This window comes from Macadamia integrifolia, chromosome 7 (assembly GCF_013358625.1).
Source record: "Macadamia integrifolia cultivar HAES 741 chromosome 7, SCU_Mint_v3, whole genome shotgun sequence".
Taxonomy (NCBI): domain Eukaryota; kingdom Viridiplantae; phylum Streptophyta; class Magnoliopsida; order Proteales; family Proteaceae; genus Macadamia; species Macadamia integrifolia.
The window spans coordinates 24730290-24753989 of NC_056563.1; the positions used below are offsets into that span (position 1 = coordinate 24730290).

Here is a 23700-nt window from a genome sequence, read left to right on the forward strand (position 1 = left end):
CCCCACCCCAAAAAAAATGAAAGAAAGGAAGATAAACCTCATGTGTTGATTAAAATACCTTGCAAAACCCATCTTTCTCCAAACACATTGTTTGGGGAGGGGATCGCTTTGTACTAGTGTTGGGGGAATGGGGCAATGAGAACTCATTTAGGTATATATAACAAGGGCGGGATTTTCATTTCATGATGGCAAGACAATCATTTTCCCCTTATTATGTCTAGAGTCTGGAAACAAGCACCATGCAGCCTGATGGCCTTCTTTTTGCCAAATTATTGCTGCTGTTTGAGATTTTTTTTTTTTTTTGGTAGAACTGGTTGTTTGTTTGAGAAATTGCATCGATAAGTTTGTTAAAAATAGTCAAGTTTGCCTTTCCAATTGACCTCAAATGATTCTTCAAGATTAAGTCTAAATTATATAAAAAAAAATTTATATATCTTTAACCAAGTTATGGCTTATTTATGAATAAAAGAGGCTCCCGCACATAGGAAGGCCTTCTTTGGCGATCCAAATATTTGTCACATGGAAGTTCAACTAGGCTCAAATTTTGGACTAATCAATGTACTGCTAAGTGACAAATAATGAAGTTTTATACTTCACTAGGCATAGTGACGTCTAAAAGGACCTTTTTTAAAATAAGAAAACAAAAAGAAAAAATGTCTTTTTGCACCGCTACATAAGAATGCCTCCTTATATGATCCGCCTAATTTTTGTTGTTTGCACAATGTGAATATTCTAATAGGGAAGAAAGTTTAGTCCGCCAATAACTAATTTGATAACATCGTCCGGAGACTAGACCACAGAAACCGAATATTTGTCGCTCCTTAATTGATGAAGGGTCATAATACCATCCCTCTTTCATTTTCCCTTCCTATTTTGTTCCTAATAAATCTCTATGGTTTGCAAACCAGTGAACCTCTTCCCTTTAAAGAGATAGGGGGTTCTTTGGACTAGCCACAATTCAATCTTCAGTCTAATTTCACGGTATGGGTTACTATATCGGTCTCGACCAATATCAATAACAATACATATCAATTGTATAAGCCTATAAATTTACCCTTAACAAGAACCATTACATTGATACAAGAAAAACCAGGTATCAACATTGGTGTCGGCCAATGCAATATTTGAAACCATGATCCCAAATACGAACATGACCTATGTGTAGTCCATATACCCTTTTGATAGTCTTAGAATTTTAAACTATTAGTTTACCACTTGGTAGATCCATTTGGACTAAAACTTCAGATTTCGACGGAAAAAATTGGGGTCTACTCATTCACAAAATTTCGATCCATCCAATCTACCCGTGCTAGATCTTTTGGCCATATAAGATGGTCATCTTAGGCATGCTGTGTAGGAAACAATGTAAAAATAAAATAAAAGGTATCCATTTTTGTTATTTCTGCTGATTTTATTATTTGTTTGGGAGGGAAGCAATCAACAAATTTTAGTCATTTTGACTGAAATTGCTTTGCTTCAGTAAAAAAATGGTTACAAAATACAATTGGGCTTGGATTAAAGGCCTTCAAGGGTTTGGCTTAGTTGGTTGGAGCCTAGGCCAAGGGATGGGCTTGGGTAATGGACCAAGATTATTCCCCTCTAATCTCAGGCCTACCCAGCACAGCCTGAGTAATAAAATCCAGGGAGGCACATTGTCCCGGCATAATTCATAAATCATAACGGCTACTCTTTCGCGGGCGATTCCAGATTTCTACCCGCCAAAAATATCGTTCCCAATCCTCAGTCTCCCCACTCCACCCTATCCATCCAAAAGTGGGTACTTAACACTTCAATTCTGTCGACAAAAATTATGGCAGCTCCTGCTTGGATCTTCTGTTATTCAAACGCTCCTGAAACCTTCTCTTGGGGCAGAAGCCAAAGCCCAAATGGAAATGCAGATGGGAAGCCCTATATCTTGATCAAGAAAAGAAGCTCCAAATCAACCTGCAACAATTCAAATCGAACTAAGATAAGGAGTTCTTTGGTCAGAAATCATCATCTCTCTCTTACTCGCACTCTATGCTCTTATGTGGATTCTGGGTGCATGGACAAAGATATGGCCCTTGAGATTGCCAAAAACCCAGATCCATTTCTTTGGAACATCGTGATTAGGGGTTATACAGATAACGGGTTTTACAAGGAGGCCATTGAAATTTACCACCGGATGCAGTTTGCTGATGTGAGGGCCGATAATTTCACGTTCCCTTTTCTAATTAAGTCTTGTACTGCTTCGTACTCCTTTGTAGAAGGCTTCAAGGTTCATTCAAGATTGATCAAGATCGGATTGGACTCCGATATTTTCATTTGCAATTCCCTCATCGCCATGTATGCGAAGCTTGGATATATTGAGTTTGCAGAGAGGATGTTCGAAGAAATGCCCTTGAGAGATTTAGTTTCATGGAACTCTATGATCGGTGGGTATGTCTCTGTTGGCGATGGGAAGAAATCTTTGTTGAGCTTCCAGGAAATGCAGGCGCTTGGATTTGATCCTGACAGGTTTGGAGTCATAGGCGCTCTTGCCGCCTGTTCTCTTGAGATTAATCTGCAAGGAGGAAAGGAAATCCACTGTTATGTGGTCAAATGCCTGTGTGAAATGGATCTCATGGTCCAAACCTCACTCATCGACATGTATTGCAAATCTGGAGGCCTGGATATAGCTGAGAGGTTGTTTGATAGGATTTCTTCAAGAAACATTGTGGCCTGGAATGCAATGATAGGTGGCTATGCTCAAAACGCTCAACCCCTCAAAGCATTGTCCTGCTTGATGAAGATGCAAGATACTGATAATTCGAAACCTGATGTGATCACTATGGTGAATGCGCTCCCTGCCTGTGCACAGTTAGAAGGTCTTCTGCAGGGGAAATCCATCCACAGCTTTGCCGTAAGGCAAGGGTTTCTGCCGCATTTGGTTTTGGAGACTAGCCTTGTTGATATGTATGGAAGATGTGGAAAGCCAAAATTGGCAGAGCGTGTATTTCACCTGATGAATGAAAGAAGCTTAACATCATGGAATGCCATGGTTGGGGCTTATGCTCAAAATGGGTGGTACATAGAAGCCCTGAAACTATTCAGATACCTACAGAATGGGGTTCTCATACCAGATGCTGTTACAATTACAAGCATCCTACCTGCTTATGCTGAATTAGCCTCACTAAGAGAGGGGAGGCAGATCCATGGTTACATCACAAAATTAGAGTTCGGTCTTAATACCTTTGTCTCAAATTCTATAATTTACATGTATGCAAAATGCGGTGACCTTTCTACCGCAAGGGAGGTTTTTGACAGTATGGCATCTAAGAATGTAATTTCATGGAACACAGTCATCATGGCATATGCAATTCATGGGTGTGGTAGAATTGCTCTTGAATTGTTCTCTAAGATGCAGGAGAAGGGCTTTGAACCAAATCAGAGTACTTTTGTTTCAGTGCTATCTTCATGCAGCATTGCTGGCCTGGTTGATGAAGGATGGGAGTATTTCAATTCCATGAAAAGGGACTACAATATTGATCCTGGAATAGAGCACTATGGATGTATGGTCGATCTTCTAGGTCGTACTGGAAATCTTGAAGCAGCCAAATGTTTCATAGAGGAGATGCCATTTGTCCCAACAGCAAGGATATGGGGATCATTACTGACTACTAGTAGAAACCATGGAAACATACAATTAGCAGAGTATGCAGCTGAGCACATTCTTAGATTGGAACATGACAATACTGGGTGTTACATCCTTCTTGCTAACATGTATGCTGAAGCTGGGAGGTGGGCAGATGTAGAGAGGTTGAAATCTCTTATGAGGGAAGAAGGCTTACAGAAGACAATTGGGTATAGCATGGTTGAGCTGAACAGTAAGACATGTGGCTTCATCAATGGTGACAGTTCCCACACTGAAACAACCACAATCTATGACGTTTTAGATGTCATATTGAGGCTAATAGGTGAATGTGATTACATTTCTAGTACTTCCCGGTTTAGCGCAATAGATTTCCTGAAGAAAAAGAAGTGCTCACCCATCTATCATAGTGTGAGGTTGGCAATTTGTTTTGGTTTGATCTCCACAGCAGTTGGGACTCCCATCCTTTTAAGAAACAATGTGAGAATATGTAAGGATTGTCACAATGCTGCAAGGAAGATCTCCAAGGTTACCAGAAGAGAGATAATAGTAGGGGATGCAAGGATCTATCACTACTTCAGAGATGGATATTGCTCATGTGGTGATTATTGGTGATTATTTTTGTTTAGGCACACTTAAAAGTTGAAAAGCTTCAGAGTTTTCCTTGAAGTACAACAGTTTAATATCTGTAAATATATATATATATATATATCTGTATATTTCTCCAATCAAATAAAAGAAAAAAATTTCTTGGTTTTAAAGAAAAAGACATCTTTGATTTGTCACCGAAAGGAAAACATTACAAGTTCGGAGGCTCATAGCAGGAACTCTAAATTTTGCGAAGTCATAAAAGGATAACAAGGTAGGTTGCTCTCTGGACTGTTGCAACTTGCATGGAGTAAAACCCTTACCCAATGTTGGGCATGAGTGCAACTCCTACGTGCACAACTCTCCTGTGCACAGCCCTTCCGTCCAGATCCTCTCTAGCCACAGGGTGCCCAGCACGCACCTGACAACTGGAGGACCTAGTAGTGCACGCGTATGTTGGGGTGCATGTCCTTATCTTCCTAGCCATTGATTCCACGCTGGGATGCCCAGTGGCTGGAGAGAATCTGAATCCCAGCACCTCCATGTGCTGCCCCTGCTACACACTTCCAGTGATCCTACTTGCGCAGCCCCACCTTCACAGCTCTTCCCACAACCCCTTCCCAACACAAACTCCCCTAGTGCAGCCCTCCCTCCAGCAACAGAGCTCTCCCAATAGCTCCCGCATAGCATTCTGGGATGGATTCTGTTACTGCCAAAAATCTGTATGAGGCTAAGCACCAATCCTGCACAAACACAAAAGGCAGAGGCCCAGAGGTATCCCCGGGATTAATCCTCCGACACCCAAGTTAGAGACCGGCAGAACATTTTTTTCCAAGAGTAATGGTGTGTGTGTCGACTTACCTTTCCTCTCCTTTTGGGTTCCCTCTTATAGGGTTTAGGGTCTAGGGTTTAGGGAGTCCCACCTAGATGCGTTTTCCCCCTTACCCGAGTCCTACTCGGATACGTCTTCCCCCCTTGGGGGGGGGGAATCTTCCCTATTCGGGTCTCCTTTCACGTAGTTTAAATCCTCGTGGCCTCTACCGGTTGGGCAACGCGTGTCCTTCCCTCGGATATCACATGTCCTTGTTTCACATGGTGACTAATCAGATGTATCAGGTTTAAATCCTTTGTGATGAGTGAGTGAGGATCCAATGGCCACTCACTGGCTCATCGCAAAAGTTTTTTTTTTACCCAAAACTTTTAATTATAGCTACATTTATTCCAGTTGAACAAATACTTGCTCTCTTATTCATCAAGGCCCCTCTTGTATTCCCATATATCTCTATGCAAAAAAAAAAAGGGAAAATGGTTTCTATAGTAGATCGGAGAGGTGCGATCAAACATATTAGGGGTGAAATGACCGACTAGCCACTTACGAGTGCTCTCGCATTGACTTCCGTGCACACAATGGGACCAAGCTCCCCTATAAGAAACACTTCTCAAAAAATTAGATAGGACAGAACTCCAATTGACGTTGTGAATTTTGGGAAGTCACAGTGTGGTGACACCCATCACTATCATCCCGAGAGTTAGGTTGAGGGTGCTATTGTTGTAGAGCACCACGCGCATAACCCGTAACACCACGTACCACCTACCAGCTACCACTCTCCGTTCCGTCTTCGCCTTCCCCTACTATTTATTATTTGACAAACTTTTCTGTAAAGCCGTGGGGCGTGGCGCACATGGCACATCGTCACTTCGTTCCTGGGTTTTTAAATCGTAGCTTCCCGCCGATATGGATCTTATGTATGGAAACTAAGGCTCTGTTTGGAAGTTAAAAAGAAAAATCCTATTTTTTTGGGGGTCGATTTCCACTAATAAGTAATTGATTTTTCTTTAAATAAAATAATGAGAATGTCTTTCCACATTGTCGAATTAGGTGTCCAAATCCCAACGAGAGACCCCTTAATTTGTAAGTTTATCATCATGGTGTCAACCAAAGAATTAAACCCAAGTCACCATCACTGAATTTAACTATAAAATTTGATAAATAATTCTTTAAATATTTAATGGTCAAAATTGTTACATCACCAATGGAAAAAACTAGGTGAGTCACCAAGGAGATGGGATTGTTCAAAACATTGTGCCAAAATTTTAAATTAGAAATATTAAAGGATTTGATAATATGGTAATGAATTTTCACCAAAAAATATATATGGTAATCATATAAAAAAAATTGAATGGAAATTTTAGTTTCTATGAATTTATGTAATGAAAACACATTGAATGATACATCGTTACCAAATTTCAGACTGTAAATTTAGTATGAGAAAGAACAAAAAAACTTGTTTCCTCCCCACTTACCAAAAGGTATGGAAAATAGAAACTAATAAAACTTTAGATATTAAGGGGAAAAAAAAAAGTCGAATTGGTAGCCATGGTGTACAACCATTGGATCATGAGGATCACTGTCAGAGTCTCATGATCCAATGGTGATGCAGCCACACAGGTCAGCAATGCATATGTACAGAAGCAGCAAAACAGTATGTATATCTAACGGTCAAAAGAAAATTCTAACAGTCACCGGCGTTGATCCCTTCCTCTTCTTCTTTCTGCGTTAGTGGAGTACTAAATTCCACACTTCGTCTTCTTCGATTCCCTCCGAAAATTCTCTGGAATGTTTCTCTAATCCTCTGGTTGAAAAATTCGAAGCATCCACATCCACGAACACATTCTGAATTCGAACGACAGTGAAAAGAACAAGAAACCCCTAACCATTCAAAGAACCCTGGATCTGGTTCTCGCGAAGATGACATAGGCATCAAGTAAAACGATGCTGCTTTCTGAACAAGCCTGTTCTTGATAGGGATTTCGTCCCAACTCGAAGATGAAACTCCTGGTGTAGAAGGCGGCAGCAGATCCTTTAAGCTTGTATACGACATAGTTACGAAAGACACCATCTCAAGACTCATAATCTTAGGAAATGGACGATTGAAAGCGGTTTCAGTTAGAAAGCTCGATTCAATCTTTTCAGGAAGTGAAACCTCAGCAGTTAAAGAAGAAGATGAAGGAAAAATTGTAGATTGTGAATCTTGAGATTGTAGTGAGAAGCGAGAAACTCCAATCCTGCTATTCACACTTGATATTCCCATTAGAAGGATTTGGGAATTACGATGGGAATTAATACTATAAATGGAAGGTTTACAGAGAGAAGAAATGTTGCAGATTCCTCCGGGAAGGAAAGACAGTTGGATTAGAACTAAGAAGAAACAAGAGAGAGAAGTTGAGAGTGGAAGTGTTAGCCGACTGAGTGACTCCTAGTTAGTTAACACTTCCGCTAACCTGCGCCAGGGGTTAGCTGGTCCACGACAAGATCGTCCCTTCAATCCCCCACAAGCGCTTCGGTTACTATGGGTGATGGTCTTGAACCGTCCGATTGCAACATATCCCTTAGGTTCCCCCTAGACAGGATGGCCACTGAATGCTGATCTTCTACTGTCAACTTGAAAGTACGGATACTGGTCCTACTCCCATAAGCAATGTGGGTCCATTCCTAGCTGAACTGGGATTGGGTAGAGCCCAGTGAAATTATTCCAATCTGACATCAATGAGGGACATAATTTTCTAAGACAATTACATTCTATTTTATATTTAAAAATTCTTAAAAATGCTATTTTTTTAGCTATTTATTGGGTGGAGTAGTCGAGATGAGTTACCTTAACAAGAGGATGATGAGAATTTAATACATACCGGAATCATGGATCTGCCACCTCACTATTAGCTAGTCGAAATTCTTTTTTAGCAAGTTTCTAAACCAGAGCGGATTGGGCGAATCAGTCAAGAGTCGAGACTAATCCTGATCCCGGCTGATCTGAAGGTTGGACTCACCGTGGCCCAAAGGTGAGTCCTTCCTGCCCCAAATCTTCTTTCTTCTGACCCTTCTTTTCCCATCTGAGTTTCTGTTTCGTTCTAACATTTCTTGACCAAACCTGCACCAGTGCACCTACTCCTGTCCATGTGCACACATACACGGATACCCCTACCTACTAAGGTCATTGCCCAATCAAAGCTCAAACAACAGCAACTCTTTGTGAACTCCATAGAAACATTAGGAATTGATGAGATCCTGATATGTAAGGAAGTAGACCATCAATTTGAATAGTGGGAGCAGAGACTCAACAACTCGTCACAAACCACATGTTTTGATAATAATACAAGATTCGAGCATCTAACACATACCAAAAACAGATACATCTAGGTTACACGCTTTATGACTTGGTGTTAAAATAAAGTATTTATGACAAATCTAGCCAGCACAAAGAAGTGTAAAGGGTGATTTTATAACTCCAAATGGTTGTTAGCATGATGTCTAGTTCATGTAAGTTCACCAAGAGAACAGATCACATTGTGTTGATAAGCATATCACTTCTAATTGATAGTCCTGTTAAGTGATGCCCATTAATATAGCGCAATCATCAAAGAAAAGCATGATAACCGTATTATACTCTGTAAAATTCCGCATACCATATTTCCAAAATGGCACAACATACCAGCACAGTTGCATCCAACTGCTCTCAATGGATACCACAAAGCAACAGTAAGAAAAGAAATTGGCAATTTAGAACTTGGAGCAGCAGATGATGCTTTGATGAATGGATTAAGAAAATATATGTCATATGTAATGGCCCACCCCAATAATGGAAGGTTAGTATGCGATGCATTCCATTTGTTTGAATCTTGAACATACCATGCACCACCGGACATAAAGCCACTAAGAGCAAGCAGACAGGCACTCTGGCCGACTGCAGGAGAGAGTACGATCACTTACAACAGTGGTCTACTTTCAGGTTACTTGTTTGGTCTATGATCAGCCTACAGCACCAACCCCACATGATACAACGGGATTCATAGACCTGGCTTATGATGGCCTACCCCAAAACCTTGCAAAGAATCAGGGTCCCAACAAGTTTATATAGCTTGGCAACAGCCAGATGGTTGAGAAGTGGATTTTGGTTAATAATTTGATTGCTGGACTTTTCAGTGTGAAAAATACCAGAATAAGCATACTCAAGTCATGGTCCAGAAAAGTAGTATGTCAATGTGTCTTTAGGTCGTTCTGGGTTTGTGCACTTATTTATGATTTCTAAGAGGTTAACCCTTCTAGGATTCAGAAGCTTGCTAGAAACTTGAAAGCTAGGAGGTTCAATGGTTAACTAACCAGCATTATGAGTCCTGATTCATAAGTTCCTTAGAGAATTGTCTTACATATTCAGGAAAGCATGTATGTTCACTGTGAGGGAGGTGTTCAGAAGCACATAGAAGAAAAGAAAGTACAGAAATGAAACAACTCAAGAAGACTGTTTTTGAAAAAATTAACCATTTTAGCCTTTTCTCTTAAGAGTTCTGCTTTTTAGCACCTTATATTAGGTTTTACCTCCAGTTTCGCTATAAAAAGCCCAGGCCGGTATGAAGTAGAGCCCATCCAGGGTCTGAGTGTTGCATCAACAGAACAAATTGAAACTACATTGTAACAGTTAGAATTGAAAAGTTCCGGTACATTATCAAAAATGTTCTTATAAGTGGTAAACCTAGAAGGTTAGTTCTTTTTATATAGATAACACATCAAGAAGTCAAATTCACAACCAATCAGCTTTAGAACACAGACGTTGAGATCTGTAAATCTAATTCCTTGCAAACATGTACAAGCTCTATCAAAAACATTAGACATTAGAGGCAAATAACCAAATAAGGTATGACTGCAACCAGGGTGAAAAGATTAATGACTGACCTTGTAGTTTGAACAAGTTAACTGCTTTCTTTACAACTCTGTTTTCTCTGGATTGCCAAGCTGATAGCTATGACGGAGAAATGGCAATACATCTGCCCAACTGTTAAGGCATGTAACAATTCTCAGCATAAAATGCAGCAAGGAACCAACTATTTGAACGTCGACTTAGTACTCCAAGCAAATTATTAAACACAGCTTCTCATTATTGGTATGCCATCAATTCTACCAAAGAAGTAACACATATTGTTGTAATGCAGTCATTAAATCGGAAGCAATCAACAATATTATAATACCTGTCCAATACCTCAAAGCCATATTTCCAAGAAACGAGCTCCCAATGACAAGAACAAAGAAATGGAGAGAAAAGGCGAATTGGCATTTACCAGCTAGAGAATGCTAGATGTTTTTAACAATAGTGAACGACATGATAAGTATATATATTTCCAAAATTTGGTGTGCACTGAAGCACAAATACATGATACTCTCTGATGACGCAATTCAAAATCTAAGATAAGTTACTATAATACAAAAGAAGATGGAACCAGAAAGACCTCATCTGACTGAATGATGCAGATTAGCCTTCATCATCAGTTCATCACTCATAATGGACGAGTAACAAATCCCCTATCCACCATTTTCTCAACTAACTCTTCATGCTTTTTTATCTGTCCAGCTTTCCTGAGTTGCTGGAGAACCATTTCATAGACTGGCATGGTTGGTTTCAAGCATTTTTCCTCAACCATCTCCTTGAAGACCTTGTAAGCTTGGTGCCAGTGTCCCATCCCACAGAACATTGAAATCAATACCCGGTAAGTGTTCACATTAGGCTCAACCTCATACTCATCCATTTCCTTCTTCAGCTTAAGAACCATGTCTTTAGATTTCGATTCGGCAAACATTCTCATCAACACATTGTATGTCACGGTGTTGGGCTTGCAATTCAACTCTTTCATTTTAGCATGCATCCTGTGAGCAGCATTCACATCCCCCAGCTTCGAAATGCACGTGAATATGGGATAGAATGAAGACGCATTTGGGCTACACTTGTTCTTAACCATCTGATTAAGAACCTTTACAGCTTCCTCGACCTTCTCATCGCGGCAATGAGTCTCGATAAGGAAGTTGAAGGTGATGGTGTCGGGTGGACAAGAGAGTCTCTTCATCTGGTTATACACCTGCAGAACCTTCTCCGTCCGGCCAGCCTTGACATGGATGCGCATCAGGTTATTAAAAGTAATGGAATTGGGCGCACAACCTGCATCAATCATATCCGCAAACACATCATGGGCACGAGTGATTTGCCCACACCGACACAATGCATCGATTATGATACTGTAAGTATACACATTGGGCTGGATTCCAGCTTCTTTCATTTCCCGGAACAGTCTCTCGGCTTCTGCAATATCACCGGCCCGACACCAACCATGGACCAAGCTTGTGTATATGACCACGTCAGGCTCAAATTTATGCTTCAAGTTGTCATAAAAGGACTGAGCTTCAGCTGCCCTTCTTTTCTTACAGAGAATACTAATCACGACGGAGAACGCAACCCGATCAGGAGTGCAACCGTATTCCTCCATCCGATTAAATGCGTGAACAGCCTCAGCAGCCAGTCCAGCACGTACGTATCTCCGAACGAGAATTGAGAAAGTCTCAATCGGAATCTCCACGTTTCTGCTCTTCATCAGATCTATAACGTACCAAGCAATATCAAATTGCCGGACTTTTCCTGCAAGATCAATCATTTCGTTGTAGGGTCCAGGTGAATGAACGAACTCAGGGAGATCAGTGGCCCAGTTGAAGAAAGACAAAGTTTGCAGTAAAGGTATGCCATGGCGGACACTACCACATTTCTCAATCACATGCTGTAGCACGGACGGGGAAATAGGATTCCCGGAGGAAGCTCGGGAGAAGTCGAGGGAGAGAGCAGAGATGGTGAGATTAGGGCTTCGTGGGGTAGGGACAGGGTTAGGGCTAGGGTTTTTGCGTTGGTGTTCTTTGATTAGAAAATGGAATTTCTCTGCGAGTAGGGTTTCTTGAGGGGAAATATGGATTTGACTGTTAGTAGCAATGTTGTTATTCTCATCTCCGTCTTCTTGAGGCTGAGGATTGAATTCTTGGGTTGAGGAAGAAGCAGAAGGAGAAGAAGAACATGGTCTGAAACTCAACCCAGTAAGAGGAATGCGAGATCGTGTAGCGGCGGATAAGCTAAGCTTTGACCTGATGAAGGCCATGGCTAATCCGAGTCTCTGATGGTCCAGAGAGAGGTCGAGCACAGTAAGAGAAAGAGTAGCAGAAGCACGAGAGTATTAAAGGTTTGCAATGGTTAGAATAGGGCAAGCACGCCCTAGTCTTGTAACATCTCTGCGCCCAATAATTTAAGGGTTTTAATGGGTTCGATTCTGATTTAATACAAGCTAACAATTATGGGTTCAATTGAATATGATTAAAATCTATTATAAAAACCTCACAATTAGCGGTGGTGAGACTTGAGAGTTCAACTCTCCTTGGGACTGTATGTCTATCTACTTAAAAAAATGTTTTTAAATTGAGTAATTGGTTCTAATTGATTTTAATCAGTTCAAGATACCAAAAACCAATTAATAAATAATTATTGGTTCGGTTTTGCTTAACAATTGACACCCATAAATTGTCCATGTCTTGAGGAGGGATCTACTCATCTACATCTTGCACACATGTATTGACATCTCCTGAGTCAAGCCAATGGGTTTGTGAGAAGAAGTATCATTCAATTCATATACAAACTCATGTGATTAGGATCCAGCTCCTCTCTTAAGCAATAGAGGCAGCAACATAAATCCAAAGCCCTGGAGCACCTTAGCATGGAGCCTAGGGGTGTCAATTCCAAGCTTGCACTGGGCACTGACTCATTCCTTGAATAGGTAGATCATGCTCCCAATACATAGGCCCGCTAGGCTTGGCTCGGCCCGACCGATTGACACCCCTAATGGAACCTAACACATGAACGTGCGCCCTCAAGACGCTCCAAGGCAGTAGAGGAGCTCGCCCATGCGGTTATGGGTTAGGAAGGAGAGAGGATGCTAAAACTCAAAAGTGTCAAAGAGGAGATTGAAAATCTCTACTTTTGTGCTTATATGGAGAGATACAAGTCACAAAATACTTTGGCAAGTGGCAATTGTGAAAAATACTGAAGATCAATCTAAACAAAGGAGAAAAAGCTACCAGACCTCTTAGATGAAAAGGATAATCACACATCACATCTGCTTTCGAGAACCATTTGCCACAATCAAGGTTATCAATGAGAGCAGAGAGAGCAATGGGAATGTCTCTTACAATCATGAAAGTTCAAACCTTTTGAAGCTTCTCCAATATGGAATTCTCAAATGCCTCATAAACAGTACCCAAAAGTTCCATCTGTACAGATGTTATATCAAATTGTAAAATCTCAACTAAACTAAACAAACTATTGTGATATGTCGTAAACACACCAGAGCATCTAGACCTTCTCTTCTTTGATTCCTTTGACAGAATTACAACATCTTCAACATCTCCAGAATTTTCAAGCAGATCCTTCAACCATAGAGCAATATAATCTTCACCCTAGCTTAACCCTCCCAAGAAGCCTTCAACACCTTCTCCTTGTTCATGCTTTCACTACCCCCAACATTCTCTGCCCTCTTTCCAACTTTTCCAACCTGAGGCTGTTGCTAGAGCTGTGGTGTTCTAAGCATGCATAGCACGAATTCTGGCAATTTCTTCTTTAAGTTTCTTCACAATACTCTTTATTTCTTTTAGTAACAGGAGCATCCGGAGCAAAAGCATATCTCTCTTTATCTTTTCAAAATCAGACCTTAACTTGCGAAGTTGCTCATGTTTGATGCGGAGATCATCAAAGAGCTTTCGGGTTTTTTCATCTTTAAGGATGTCAAAGGATGACTTGAGCTTTTGAAACTCAGAGTGGGCATTAGGATCATTTGGACGTTTGTCTGGGTGGACTTGAAGGGCTTTAGTTTTTTAAGCCTTTGAGATCGATCTCTCAATGAGCTTTGCACCCTCTTCCCACGACGGTAACCCCAGCATCTCATAGTGGTCAATTTCCACCTCCATAACTGCACAACATTTTAATAATCAAGACTTATGGATCTTCTTTCAAGGATTTTATCAAACATCTAAAGAGCAATCATATTACATTGATGCCGCTGCAACACATCAATGAAGATGCAAATTAATTGAATCACAGCAGCCCAGCAAAGGGGTTAAAGAAACGAAGAAAAAGGAGTTGAGGACGCATACCTTTTTCTACGGCGATCGTTCTCCACTGCTGCAGACCACGAGAGGTGGGAAACAAGTCGGTCCAGCTGCAGAACAGTGGGGTAGCAGCTAGGAAAAGAGAGAGTGGGCTTGGGCGAGGGCGGGATAGCAAGTAATGGCGGGGCGGAGGCAGGGGGTTACAGGGATGGAGTGGCCAGGTGAGGGTGGGTGGAGACTAGAGGGCGGAACAGAAGGGATCAAGGTGGGGTTACAGGGAATGGCGGGATTACAGGGAAGAAATGGTCGAGGAGTCCGACCCATATGAGAAGACGAAGAAGACTACCATGAATAGAGAGAGAAGATCATGAATATTGAATAAAAAATTATAAAAATGAGAAGAGATTGAAATAAAAATGAGAAAGAGAGAGAAGAAGAAAGGCTAATCGAAGAAGAGGTTGCCGGTAACCTGCATGCCATATGTCGGCTAAACAGCATTACGGGAGGGTAATTACTCTCCTGTGACAAGAAGAGGATCCAGGGTCTACAGCTTCGGCTTGAAGCCGACACCCATGGGAGGAGGTTGTGAGATCCAATCCATGGTATGCATGCGTGAGAGAGTCGTGCGTAGGAGTAGGCCTTTAGCATTGCTAGTGCCAAGTAGGCTGGCCACTCTTGGTAGAATAGTAAGAAAAAAAAAAAAAAAATAGAGGAACCAAGTTTTAAAACCCTTATTCGAGGAAATAGGTCTATGTGTTTTGAGATCTTTCCTTTCTCTAATGTCTTTGTTGTAGGCGCCTCTACCTCTTGGGGTAGTTGGTAACGACACAGGGGCTACGCCCAAGCAAAGAGGTGTGCCCCCAGGAGGGGCACATGGGTTATTTTGCCTCCCTTGTGTCCAACCCTTAAAACTTTGTTTCTTTTTTATTAGATTTACAAAGTTTTATGATTCAAATTCTCTTATGGGCGTCTAGGTGCTAGGTTGCATGCCCAGGATATTCTCATTCATTGGATGAGAGTCATGAGACTAGGCGCCTGATCAAAATCTAAGCTTTATATGCCATCTAGTTAATTCTGTATCTATTGAAACTTAAGCATGCGAACAAGGGATCATGGATTCTACATAGTCACAAAATTTCAGTTAAATCCCTCCCTATTAATCAATTTACCAGAGCACATGTTAAGTTTTTAGCTCAATCAAAGTTTGTAAAGAGGCAAAACAGAGATTTGAAATCCAAGATATGGAAGAGCACAAAATAGTGGTCAAAGTACAGAGAACCGTTGACGTACAAATTTACATGGGATGCATGATAGTACATGAATGATATTTTATTTAAATTAACTTTGAAATTTGGCATATGACTAATCTAAACAATTTCTCTATTCAACGGTCAAAATTGACACATTATCTATCTGTGCAACTCAAATTAGTGGACATTTGGGAAAACCCTTACAAAACAAGTAGTTGTATAAAGTAAATTACTGACCCTTTGTGAAATAAAAAATCTCATCCATGTATATGTTCTGCACACTCTTATTAGCCCTTGCTATGCGACTAGGCAGCAATCTAGCTCTTGCCCGCCAACAAAACAAAAAACTAGGTGAAAAAGCTACAAGACCCCTTAGAATCTTAAATGAAAAGGATGATCCCACATCTGCCATCTAAAACCATTTGCCACAATCATGGTTATGGATGAGAGTTCTACCAAAAAAAATATATATAAATGAGAGGAGAGAGAAATAGGAATGTCTCTTGCAATCATAAAAGTTCAAACCTTTTGAAGCTTCTCCTAAATGGAATTCTTGAATGCCAAATAACCAGCACCAAAAATTTCCATCCGTACAGAAATTAATATCAGATCTAAACTAAACACACTATTGTAATCTGTGGTAAACACACCACAGCATCTTTAGATGCCATAATAACCAGATCAGACCTTCTCTTCTTTGATCCCTTTGACAGAATGACAACATCTCCAAAAAATATTTACTCACCCAAGAAACCTTCAACACCTTCTCCTTGTTCATGCTTTCACTACCCCCAACATTCTCTGCCCTCTTTCCAACTGTTCCAACCTTCAAAGCTGTTGCTGGAGCTGTGGTGTTCTAAGCATACATACCACGAATTCTGGCATTTTCTTCTTTAACTCTCTTCACAATCCTCTCTATTTCTTCTAGGGCTTTCTTAAGTCCCACCAGATTCTGGAGCAAAATCACCTTGCTCTGTACCTTTTCAATATCAGACACTATCTTGCGATATTTAGCATCATATTGTGATCGGAGATGACTCTCCTCATGTTTGATGCGGAGAAGATCATCAAATTGCTTTCGAGCTTGTTCATCTTTAATTTTCTTCACAATCATCTCTATTTCTTCTAGTGTTTTCGCATGTTGCAACAAGATCTTGAGCAAAAACAGATCTCTCTTCAGCTCTTCAAGATCAGACATTAGCTTGCGAAGTTTACAACGTTGCACAAGTCTGATGCGTAGAAGATCATCAAATAGCTTTCGAGTTTTATCATCTTTAAGAATGCCATAGGATGACTTGAGCTTTTGAAATTCCGAGTGAGCATTAAGGTCATTTGGACGTTTGTCTGGGTGGATTTCAAGAGCTTTAGTTTTGTAAGCCTTTGAGATCTCTCTCTCAGTGAGCTTTGCACGCTCTTCCCCTGACGGTAACCCCAGAATCTCATAGTGATCAATTTTCACCCCATATCTGCACAGCAATTTAATAACGGATTTTATCAAATACCCAAAGAGCAAGCAGATTACATTGATGCCGCTGCAACACATCAATGAAGATGCTTTGAAGTTATATCTCACTTCCTTATCACTGACAGTGGGGAATGAAGGGGGATGACTGGTTATGGCCGCCGGACGAATTGCAAATTAATTGAATCATAGTAGCCACAGTAAAGGGGTTAAAGGAACGAAGAAGAAGGATTAGAGGACGCATACCTTTTTCTACGAAGATCGCTTTCCACTGTTGCAGACCAGGAGAGGTGGAAAAATAGTCGGGAAGTGATGAAGAAGAAGCGTGGGTAGGCAAACCGAAAATGCTCCTTTGGGCGGGAACCAAGGCGTAAAACCCTGGCTCCCAGAAATTGGTCTGTAAGTTGTGGGTTCTTCTCTTTCTCTAACATCTATGTTGTGGGTGCCCTAGAAGTAGAGGGTAGTTTGTAAGTTCCTCAGCCGGGATTAGGAAAGGACAACTGGGGCACAGGGGTCATTTCACACCCCTGTGTCTCACTTAAGACTTTGATATTTTTTCAAGGTTAAAGAAGGCTACCTCATGAGGTATCCTACACTCACTTTTCTTTTTATTGAAATCGGACCTACACCCACACACATGGGAAAGTGGAACCAGGGTGTGAAAAGATACCTATGAATCGGCTGCACTTCCCCATGCCTGTGGGGCATAAGGTACATAAGGGGTTTTCTTTCCCCCCTTTTTTTTTTATTAGATTCACAAAGCTTTATGATTTAGATCCTCTTCTGTGAGTTTAGGTATTGGGCTGCATGGCCAAGATGCTCCCAACCATTGAATGTAGTTGGACACCGCTAGCGCGGCTAAAGAGGATCAAAATCCAAGCTTTGTATGCCACCTTTTTTTTTTTTCACTAACTACGGTTATCCAGGCCTTCGGCCTGACTAGTCCCGCAGGCTCATACTGACCCCACAATCGCATGGACCGGATTAACTCTATTTCAATTGAAGCTTAAGCATTCGAGGATTGAGGATTCTATTTAATTCACAAAATTTTAGTTAAATCCCTCCCCTTTTATCCATTTATCTGATCACGTATCAAGTTTTTAACTCAATCGAAGTTTGTAAAGAGACAAAACAGAGAGATTTGAAAATCCAAGATATGGAAGAACACACAATAGTGGTTAAAGTACGATTGATGACTTTACGTACAAAGTACATGGGATGTATACCAATACACGAATGATATTTGATTAAATTAAACTTTGAAACTTGACATACAACTAATCCAAACTATGTCTATCCAACGCCGAAATTGACACATCATTTAACTATGTAACTCAAACTGGTGGACCTTAGGGAAACCCTTACAAAACAAGTAGTTGTATAAAGTTAATTACCGTTCCACCCTTTGTGAAATAAAAAAATCTTATCCATGTACATGTTGTGCACACTCTCTATGACCCTACTACGCAATTAGGCAGCAATCTCTTACCCAAAAGAAAATTAAAGACAAACTTGACTATTTTAATCTCATCTTTATATATAATTTTTTTTCCCTTTCAAGAAATCAGATATCTGTGAAAGGGTTAGGTCCCTTACACTGAGAAAAATATCTGTGAAAGGACATGTATGGTGCGGACGCATGCCTGCAGCCTCCCTTTTTCCTTCATTATAAATAGACGTATTTGTGTGAAGAGCTCATAGTGATGCACATCTTCACTAGGCTTCTTTAACCTAGTTTATGCGTGAGAAGTGGAAGCCCAAACATAAAGAACACTGCTAAGCTTACTAGAAAAGATTCCAAGTGCCAGCTTCTTATTAGATCCACATTTTAGAGTTTTCCGTTTAGCGAAGCTAGCTTCTTATGTATGTTTGGCTAAGCTTCTTGGGATCATGATTAATTTCTAAAACCTAGATTAATTATGATGATTATGGAGGCTAAAAACGGTGCACCCATTAAGATTATTAAATATTAAATCTTTACCATTAGAGTAACTATAAAACACATCCCTTCCCTTAGCTTTGGGGATTATGGTGCTTCTCTTGGTAAAGATTTCGAAGAAAATATATATACTACTGGATGAGCCATATACAACCAAAGAAAAAATAACCCTATTCGTTCTTCTCGAAAAGGTACAGTACAATGGATCAAGGGAATGGCCACCCCGTAGTTCTTTGAAGTCTATATACTAGGGGTAATTAGTAATGGTTGGGATTCTTTCATTGGCAACATGATTGATCTTTTGTTTATATTCTTTACGGCAAAAGAATGTTCTTAGGTTGTGCAACTTCTTTGTTAGACATAGAGGACGGTGATCATATCAGGTTCATATGCGAGAATAATCTTGTACGTTTTTTATTCATGGGTTTAGAATCCATTAAATGTAGAGAGATAAAGTGGATTTCAAATCTCTGAACCCAAATATAAGAGATTGTTTTGATATGTGAGCCTGATTTGGATTCGGGTGAAAGGATACCCCACCCTTGTGAAGTACAAAAAAAGCACCCCATGTTGATACCCATGTAGGTCCCCTTTCCCTGCAGTAGCACTCATGCTGATGCAAGAACTATGCAACCATAGAGTATTCTTTTCCCCTTCTAATATGGTAGAACCCCAACATTCAATTATTACTCTTGATCATTTTGAACAAGAGTTTCTCTTTCATATTTTCCTTTTCTTTTTACTTGACTATCCATTCCAAGCACGGGGTAAAGTGAATTGTGGCCCCAATATTGAGCTAAAGATCCCAATACAAGTTTAAAAGTAGATACTGTTGCAATAATGGATTTAGTTCTTGGTATCAGTATGGGAGAGGATCGGTAGATATCAGTTAATTTTGCTTCTTACTTTTCAGAGAAAGTACAATTTTCTTATTATTTTACCCCTGAAATGATATGGATAACTGACCTAAATCGGTATCTCAGCCAACATCGATACAATATCACAATATCAATATTGAAACCATGGTTGCAATACTGCTTATTTTCTTTTTCCTTCTTTTTATATTAAAAACTGAAATCGAACTAAGTGACCAATATAGATTGATAAGAACCTATTAAAAGAAACTGATAAAAACCAAATTAATCCCCAGTTTATTCAAATTCTTATCGATTTCGTTAACTTGATTTTAAGAATATATATATATATATATATAATAAATCAATGAATTGACTAGTTCAAATTGTCTCTAATGAGCGATGAGGTATAATGAACATCCAATTGTTGAGAACATCTGAATACAACTCCCAAGGGATTCCCAACCACCCGATGCTCATTGCACCAGTGCAGTGGTGGCTGCAGACGATTTTCATGCCCGATTGGCACCCTTAGTAAGGCTCCCCAGTCCCCTGATGTTGGCATTTCATATCTCTACCTAAAAAGAATAAAAAAAAATACACTTAAATTTTGGGTTTTTTATGGAAATCACTGATGAAACTCAAACAAGAGTCGCACAGCGATACACACACATAGTCCTGAGGGTTACGTATCATATAGTATATTAATATATTATAACACCAATATACTATAATATGTTAATATATTATATATTATTAATTTTGATATTAAAATTTATAATATTTCTGTATTGAACCAAATAGAAGAACGGAAATCGAACCATACAAGAATCAAATTCTGGAACCAAATCAAGAAGGTTCGATTTATGTATCTTATCAATCTTCAGAACCAGTTCGCTTCTCGGTTCTGTGCGGAGATCTTGCCAACACTCTCTTGAACCAAATTGAAATGAACCAAATATCAGGCTCGGACCGATTTAAAACTTTTGCCTTATCAAAAATTGTCGGTTTGTGTCAGCCCTCTAATTCCGGGTTAAAGACTTTTAGAAAAAATTACGGGTAAAGACACAAAGAACTTTGACTAAAGTACGCGGCGGACCGAGCAGAGGACCACCTAACCCATACGACCTCTTTTTCCTTTCTCCAGGTTCCAGGTTTTCCAAAAAAAAAAAAATCCCAGGTTTTCGATAAAAACCCACTTGGGGTAAAACCTTGGGCTATACGCCGCCACTGAGTCACTGACCCCTTGAAACGAAGCTTTTAAATTACGGAAAGCACTTCCTAGTTGATACATAAAAAAAGGCCCGTTTAGTGGATACATCAGGGTTAAAAATGTAACTTCATATTAGGAAAGACTTATGTACTAGCATTTGGACGGGTCGACCAGAGAGGAGTATAAGACGGGGTAGTCCGTGTTAAAGCGTAAACTGCAGCCGTAGAAGAGAGAAAGGTATTAAGAACGTCCACTGTGTCGTCTCCTTCATTTTCCTCTCTCCGAGCTTGAAGGCCACCAGATCTGATTCGTTTTCGAATTTTAGGGTTCCTGATTTGGATCGATTGATTAGGTGCTAGGCTCTTCGCTAATTCGATCGATCTGCGAGACTACAACCATGGCTAAAGGAAGGTATTCTCGGATGCCGAACAGGAGAATGTCTTCGTTCACGCTCCTACTAGCGATGCTTCTCATGCTGACCGTTGTTCTCTTGATGCTTCTCGCCCTAGGAATTTTCTCTATTCCTGTCAACAGCGATGATTCACCGAAAGCTAACGATCTCAGTTCAGTTCGTATTAAGAATGCCGTCAGGTACGTAACTTTGGATCTCTTGTAATTGCTGTTTTCTGCATTTGATGATGTTCTGGTTCTTCTGAGTATTATTGAATTCTGGAATTTTTTCAGAACTGGACTCGGGGAGAGAGGCGATCAATGGACCGAAATTATCTCCTGGGAGCCCAGAGCCTTTGTTTATCACAATTTCCTGGTTAGATAAAATTTTCTTTCATATTTGTATAATTAATCTTTCCTCAATTTGAAGGAACAGGGTGAACAGTTTCGGCCAATTGCCGGTTTTTTATGTTCATTTGCAGCCTTTGCCGTGTAGTCTAACAAAGTGTCAAAGTCATTATTTGTCCCTCTTCAAGCCTGTGGTTCAATAATTGTATTTCCGCTAATCTTAGAACCGCAATTTCTATTCTTCTTGAACTGTAAAAGCATTTTTACGGAGTCAGACAGAAGACTACCGTTATGGTTATATCTATGATGAAAATACTAGAATTCCATTTTAATGTAATGAAATGCAAATGCAATTTTTTAGTGGAACTGAGAAACTGAGGGTTTTAAGTGTTCGTGGATACCTCTGGGCTAAGCTTATTCTGTGTAAATGGAAAACTTTTGAAAGCGAACAAAACTAGTAACTAATATTTATATATGAACATGCAATCAGCATCATCGAGAATCAATACATAGGGTCCAGGGAAATGCTTTGATCTGATTGACTTTCTGTGGCCTTGGATCCTTGCAAGATCTGGGACCTTGTTGAAACTACACCATGGAAAATTTGCGAAAGCTTGTAAATCTATAATTTCCCTTGCTGACATTAAGTTCAAAATTTTGTTGTTTTGAGATAGGTTATGTAGTTAGTAGTTACCACATTCTTACTTAAAGATCATCATTACCTCACTTAAATGATGATTTTTTATTTCATTTATCAATGAAAGAAGAATTAAGATAAGGTAATGGATCAATCAACATTACATTCCTTTATGTAGCCATGGTTCTCGAACTTTCCAACTCAAGAAATTTCCTTCTCCTCCTTTGAACAGTCTAAGGAGGAATGCGATTACTTAATTCAACTTGCAAAGCCTCATATGGAGAAGTCAACAGTTGTTGATAGTGCCACCGGCAAGAGTAAGGATAGCAGGTCTCTCTCTCTCTCTCTCTCTCTCTCTCTCTCTCTCTCTCTTGTGTGTGTGTGTTGCAGCTGTTGCTTAACATACCTTTGTCTTTAGGGTGCGCACTAGCTCTGGAACATTTCTCAGAAGAGGGCAAGATAAAATCATCAGAGACATCGAGAAAAGGATTGCTGACTTCACTTTCATACCTGTAGGTATGCAGTTTGGAGAATACTTATGCTAAGCAATTATGATTTTGTTATTGGCTAATATTTCTTATTCTCTTAACTGCACTGTAACATCTCTCTGTTTTATGATTTTACATCCTTTGGCTGGAAGTTAACATATCATGGTATTTGGAAGAAAAGTGAAAAAAATCTAATGTGCATATATAAAGAGAAGATTTTATGTTAAGCTTTGTGGAAAACATTTAGCATATTTCTATTTCCTGAGCTGTCTAACAACACGAAAGAGGGCATCTGGAAAGAAAAGTGAAAAACTCCAATGCATTTATATGAAGACAAGATTTTATATTGGGATTTATGTAAAACATGTACCATTTTGCGCATCGGGCTTTATGTGTAGCATTTATTTTGAGCATCTATCAGCTATCTTTCTGCGTAAAACAGGATTGGAGGGTTGTGGTTGAAAAACATTAGGCTGATATTTTGGATCTATGTCTTGAAGTCTGTAGGAAGGATTAATGAGAGGACTCATGTCTATCTTCTATACCAAACAACCATATCTTTTCCTGGGTGTCGCTAGGTTTAACTAGTTGTATTTAGTGGTCAGCGACTTGGTAGAGCTTTCAATGGTGACTCTTCACGCTGCTCTTAAAACTTAGTTTCAGAATTTTGCTAATTTCTTTCAATGCAGCAATGCTACGTTTGTTACCTTTTGTGCATGTTTAGTCTATTAAAAATTTTCATTAAATTTTTCTTTCTGTTTATGATTTGGTTCTGGGGGTAGGGACCTGCTTGACTTCAAAGGAATTTATCGCTGAACAACGAAGTGTAAGTCCTCCCCCCCCTCAAAGCTGTTAGATGGGCAGGAGATATCTACAAAAACCTTGGCAAGCAAGATCAGAAGAAAAAAAGAAAATAAAACCATGTCGCATTTCATTCAAAGATATTAAAAAAAAAAAAAAAAA

At 39.8% G+C, this 23700-nt stretch overlaps 4 protein-coding genes and 1 long non-coding RNA gene across 6 annotated transcripts in view; 2 read left to right on the top strand and 3 right to left on the bottom strand.

The window, feature by feature from the left end:
• The first annotated feature begins 1687 nt into the window (after positions 1-1687).
• LOC122084672 (pentatricopeptide repeat-containing protein At4g35130, chloroplastic) lies at positions 1688-4364 on the top strand. Its single transcript, XM_042653104.1, has one exon. It carries the CDS (start codon positions 1811-1813, stop codon positions 4223-4225), a length of 2415 nt encoding a protein of 804 aa, XP_042509038.1. The 5' UTR covers positions 1688-1810; the 3' UTR covers positions 4226-4364.
• A 5965-nt stretch (positions 4365-10329) lies between these two features.
• LOC122083392 (pentatricopeptide repeat-containing protein At1g20300, mitochondrial) lies at positions 10330-12303 on the bottom strand. The gene has a single exon (XM_042651177.1). It carries the CDS (start codon positions 12158-12160, stop codon positions 10526-10528), a length of 1635 nt encoding a protein of 544 aa, XP_042507111.1. The 5' UTR covers positions 12161-12303; the 3' UTR covers positions 10330-10525.
• An 805-nt stretch (positions 12304-13108) lies between these two features.
• On the bottom strand, positions 13109-14776 carry LOC122084710. The gene is made up of 2 exons (XR_006141974.1): positions 14202-14776; positions 13109-14017 (listed from the first exon to the last, which is right to left on the bottom strand). It is a non-coding gene; the product is annotated as an uncharacterized LOC122084710 (long non-coding RNA).
• A 1118-nt stretch (positions 14777-15894) lies between these two features.
• On the bottom strand, positions 15895-17304 carry LOC122085076 (pre-mRNA-splicing factor cwf23-like). Its single transcript, XM_042653518.1, has 2 exons — positions 17115-17304; positions 15895-16872 (listed from the first exon to the last, which is right to left on the bottom strand). Exons 1-2 carry the CDS (start codon positions 17297-17299, stop codon positions 16263-16265), a joined length of 795 nt encoding a protein of 264 aa, XP_042509452.1. The 5' UTR covers positions 17300-17304; the 3' UTR covers positions 15895-16262.
• A 3770-nt stretch (positions 17305-21074) lies between these two features.
• The window catches only part of LOC122084633 (probable prolyl 4-hydroxylase 3), an 8812-nt gene continuing 6186 nt past the window's right edge, over positions 21075-23700 (top strand). For both annotated transcript variants that reach the window (XM_042653037.1, XM_042653036.1), the window contains exons 1-4: positions 21075-21465; positions 21559-21640; positions 22482-22579; positions 22668-22765. In XM_042653037.1, the coding sequence (XP_042508971.1) occupies positions 21272-21465; positions 21559-21640; positions 22482-22579; positions 22668-22765 (472 nt within the window). In that variant the 5' untranslated portion in view covers positions 21075-21271. The remainder of the gene's footprint in view (positions 21466-21558; positions 21641-22481; positions 22580-22667; positions 22766-23700) is intronic.

Excerpts from the sequence above, each read along its gene's own strand:
- LOC122084672 (XM_042653104.1), top strand. The coding sequence starts at position 1,811 with ATGGCAGCTCCTGCTTGGATCTTCTGTTATTCAAACGCTCCTGAAACC.
- LOC122083392 (XM_042651177.1), bottom strand. The coding sequence starts at position 12,160 with ATGGCCTTCATCAGGTCAAAGCTTAGCTTATCCGCCGCTACACGATCT.
- LOC122085076 (XM_042653518.1), bottom strand. The coding sequence starts at position 17,299 with ATGTTAGAGAAAGAGAAGAACCCACAACTTACAGACCAATTTCTGGGA. Across the intron at positions 16,873-17,114 it reads AGCGATCTTCGTAGAAAAAG|ATATGGGGTGAAAATTGATC; the intron begins GTATGCGTCCTC and ends ATTGCTGTGCAG.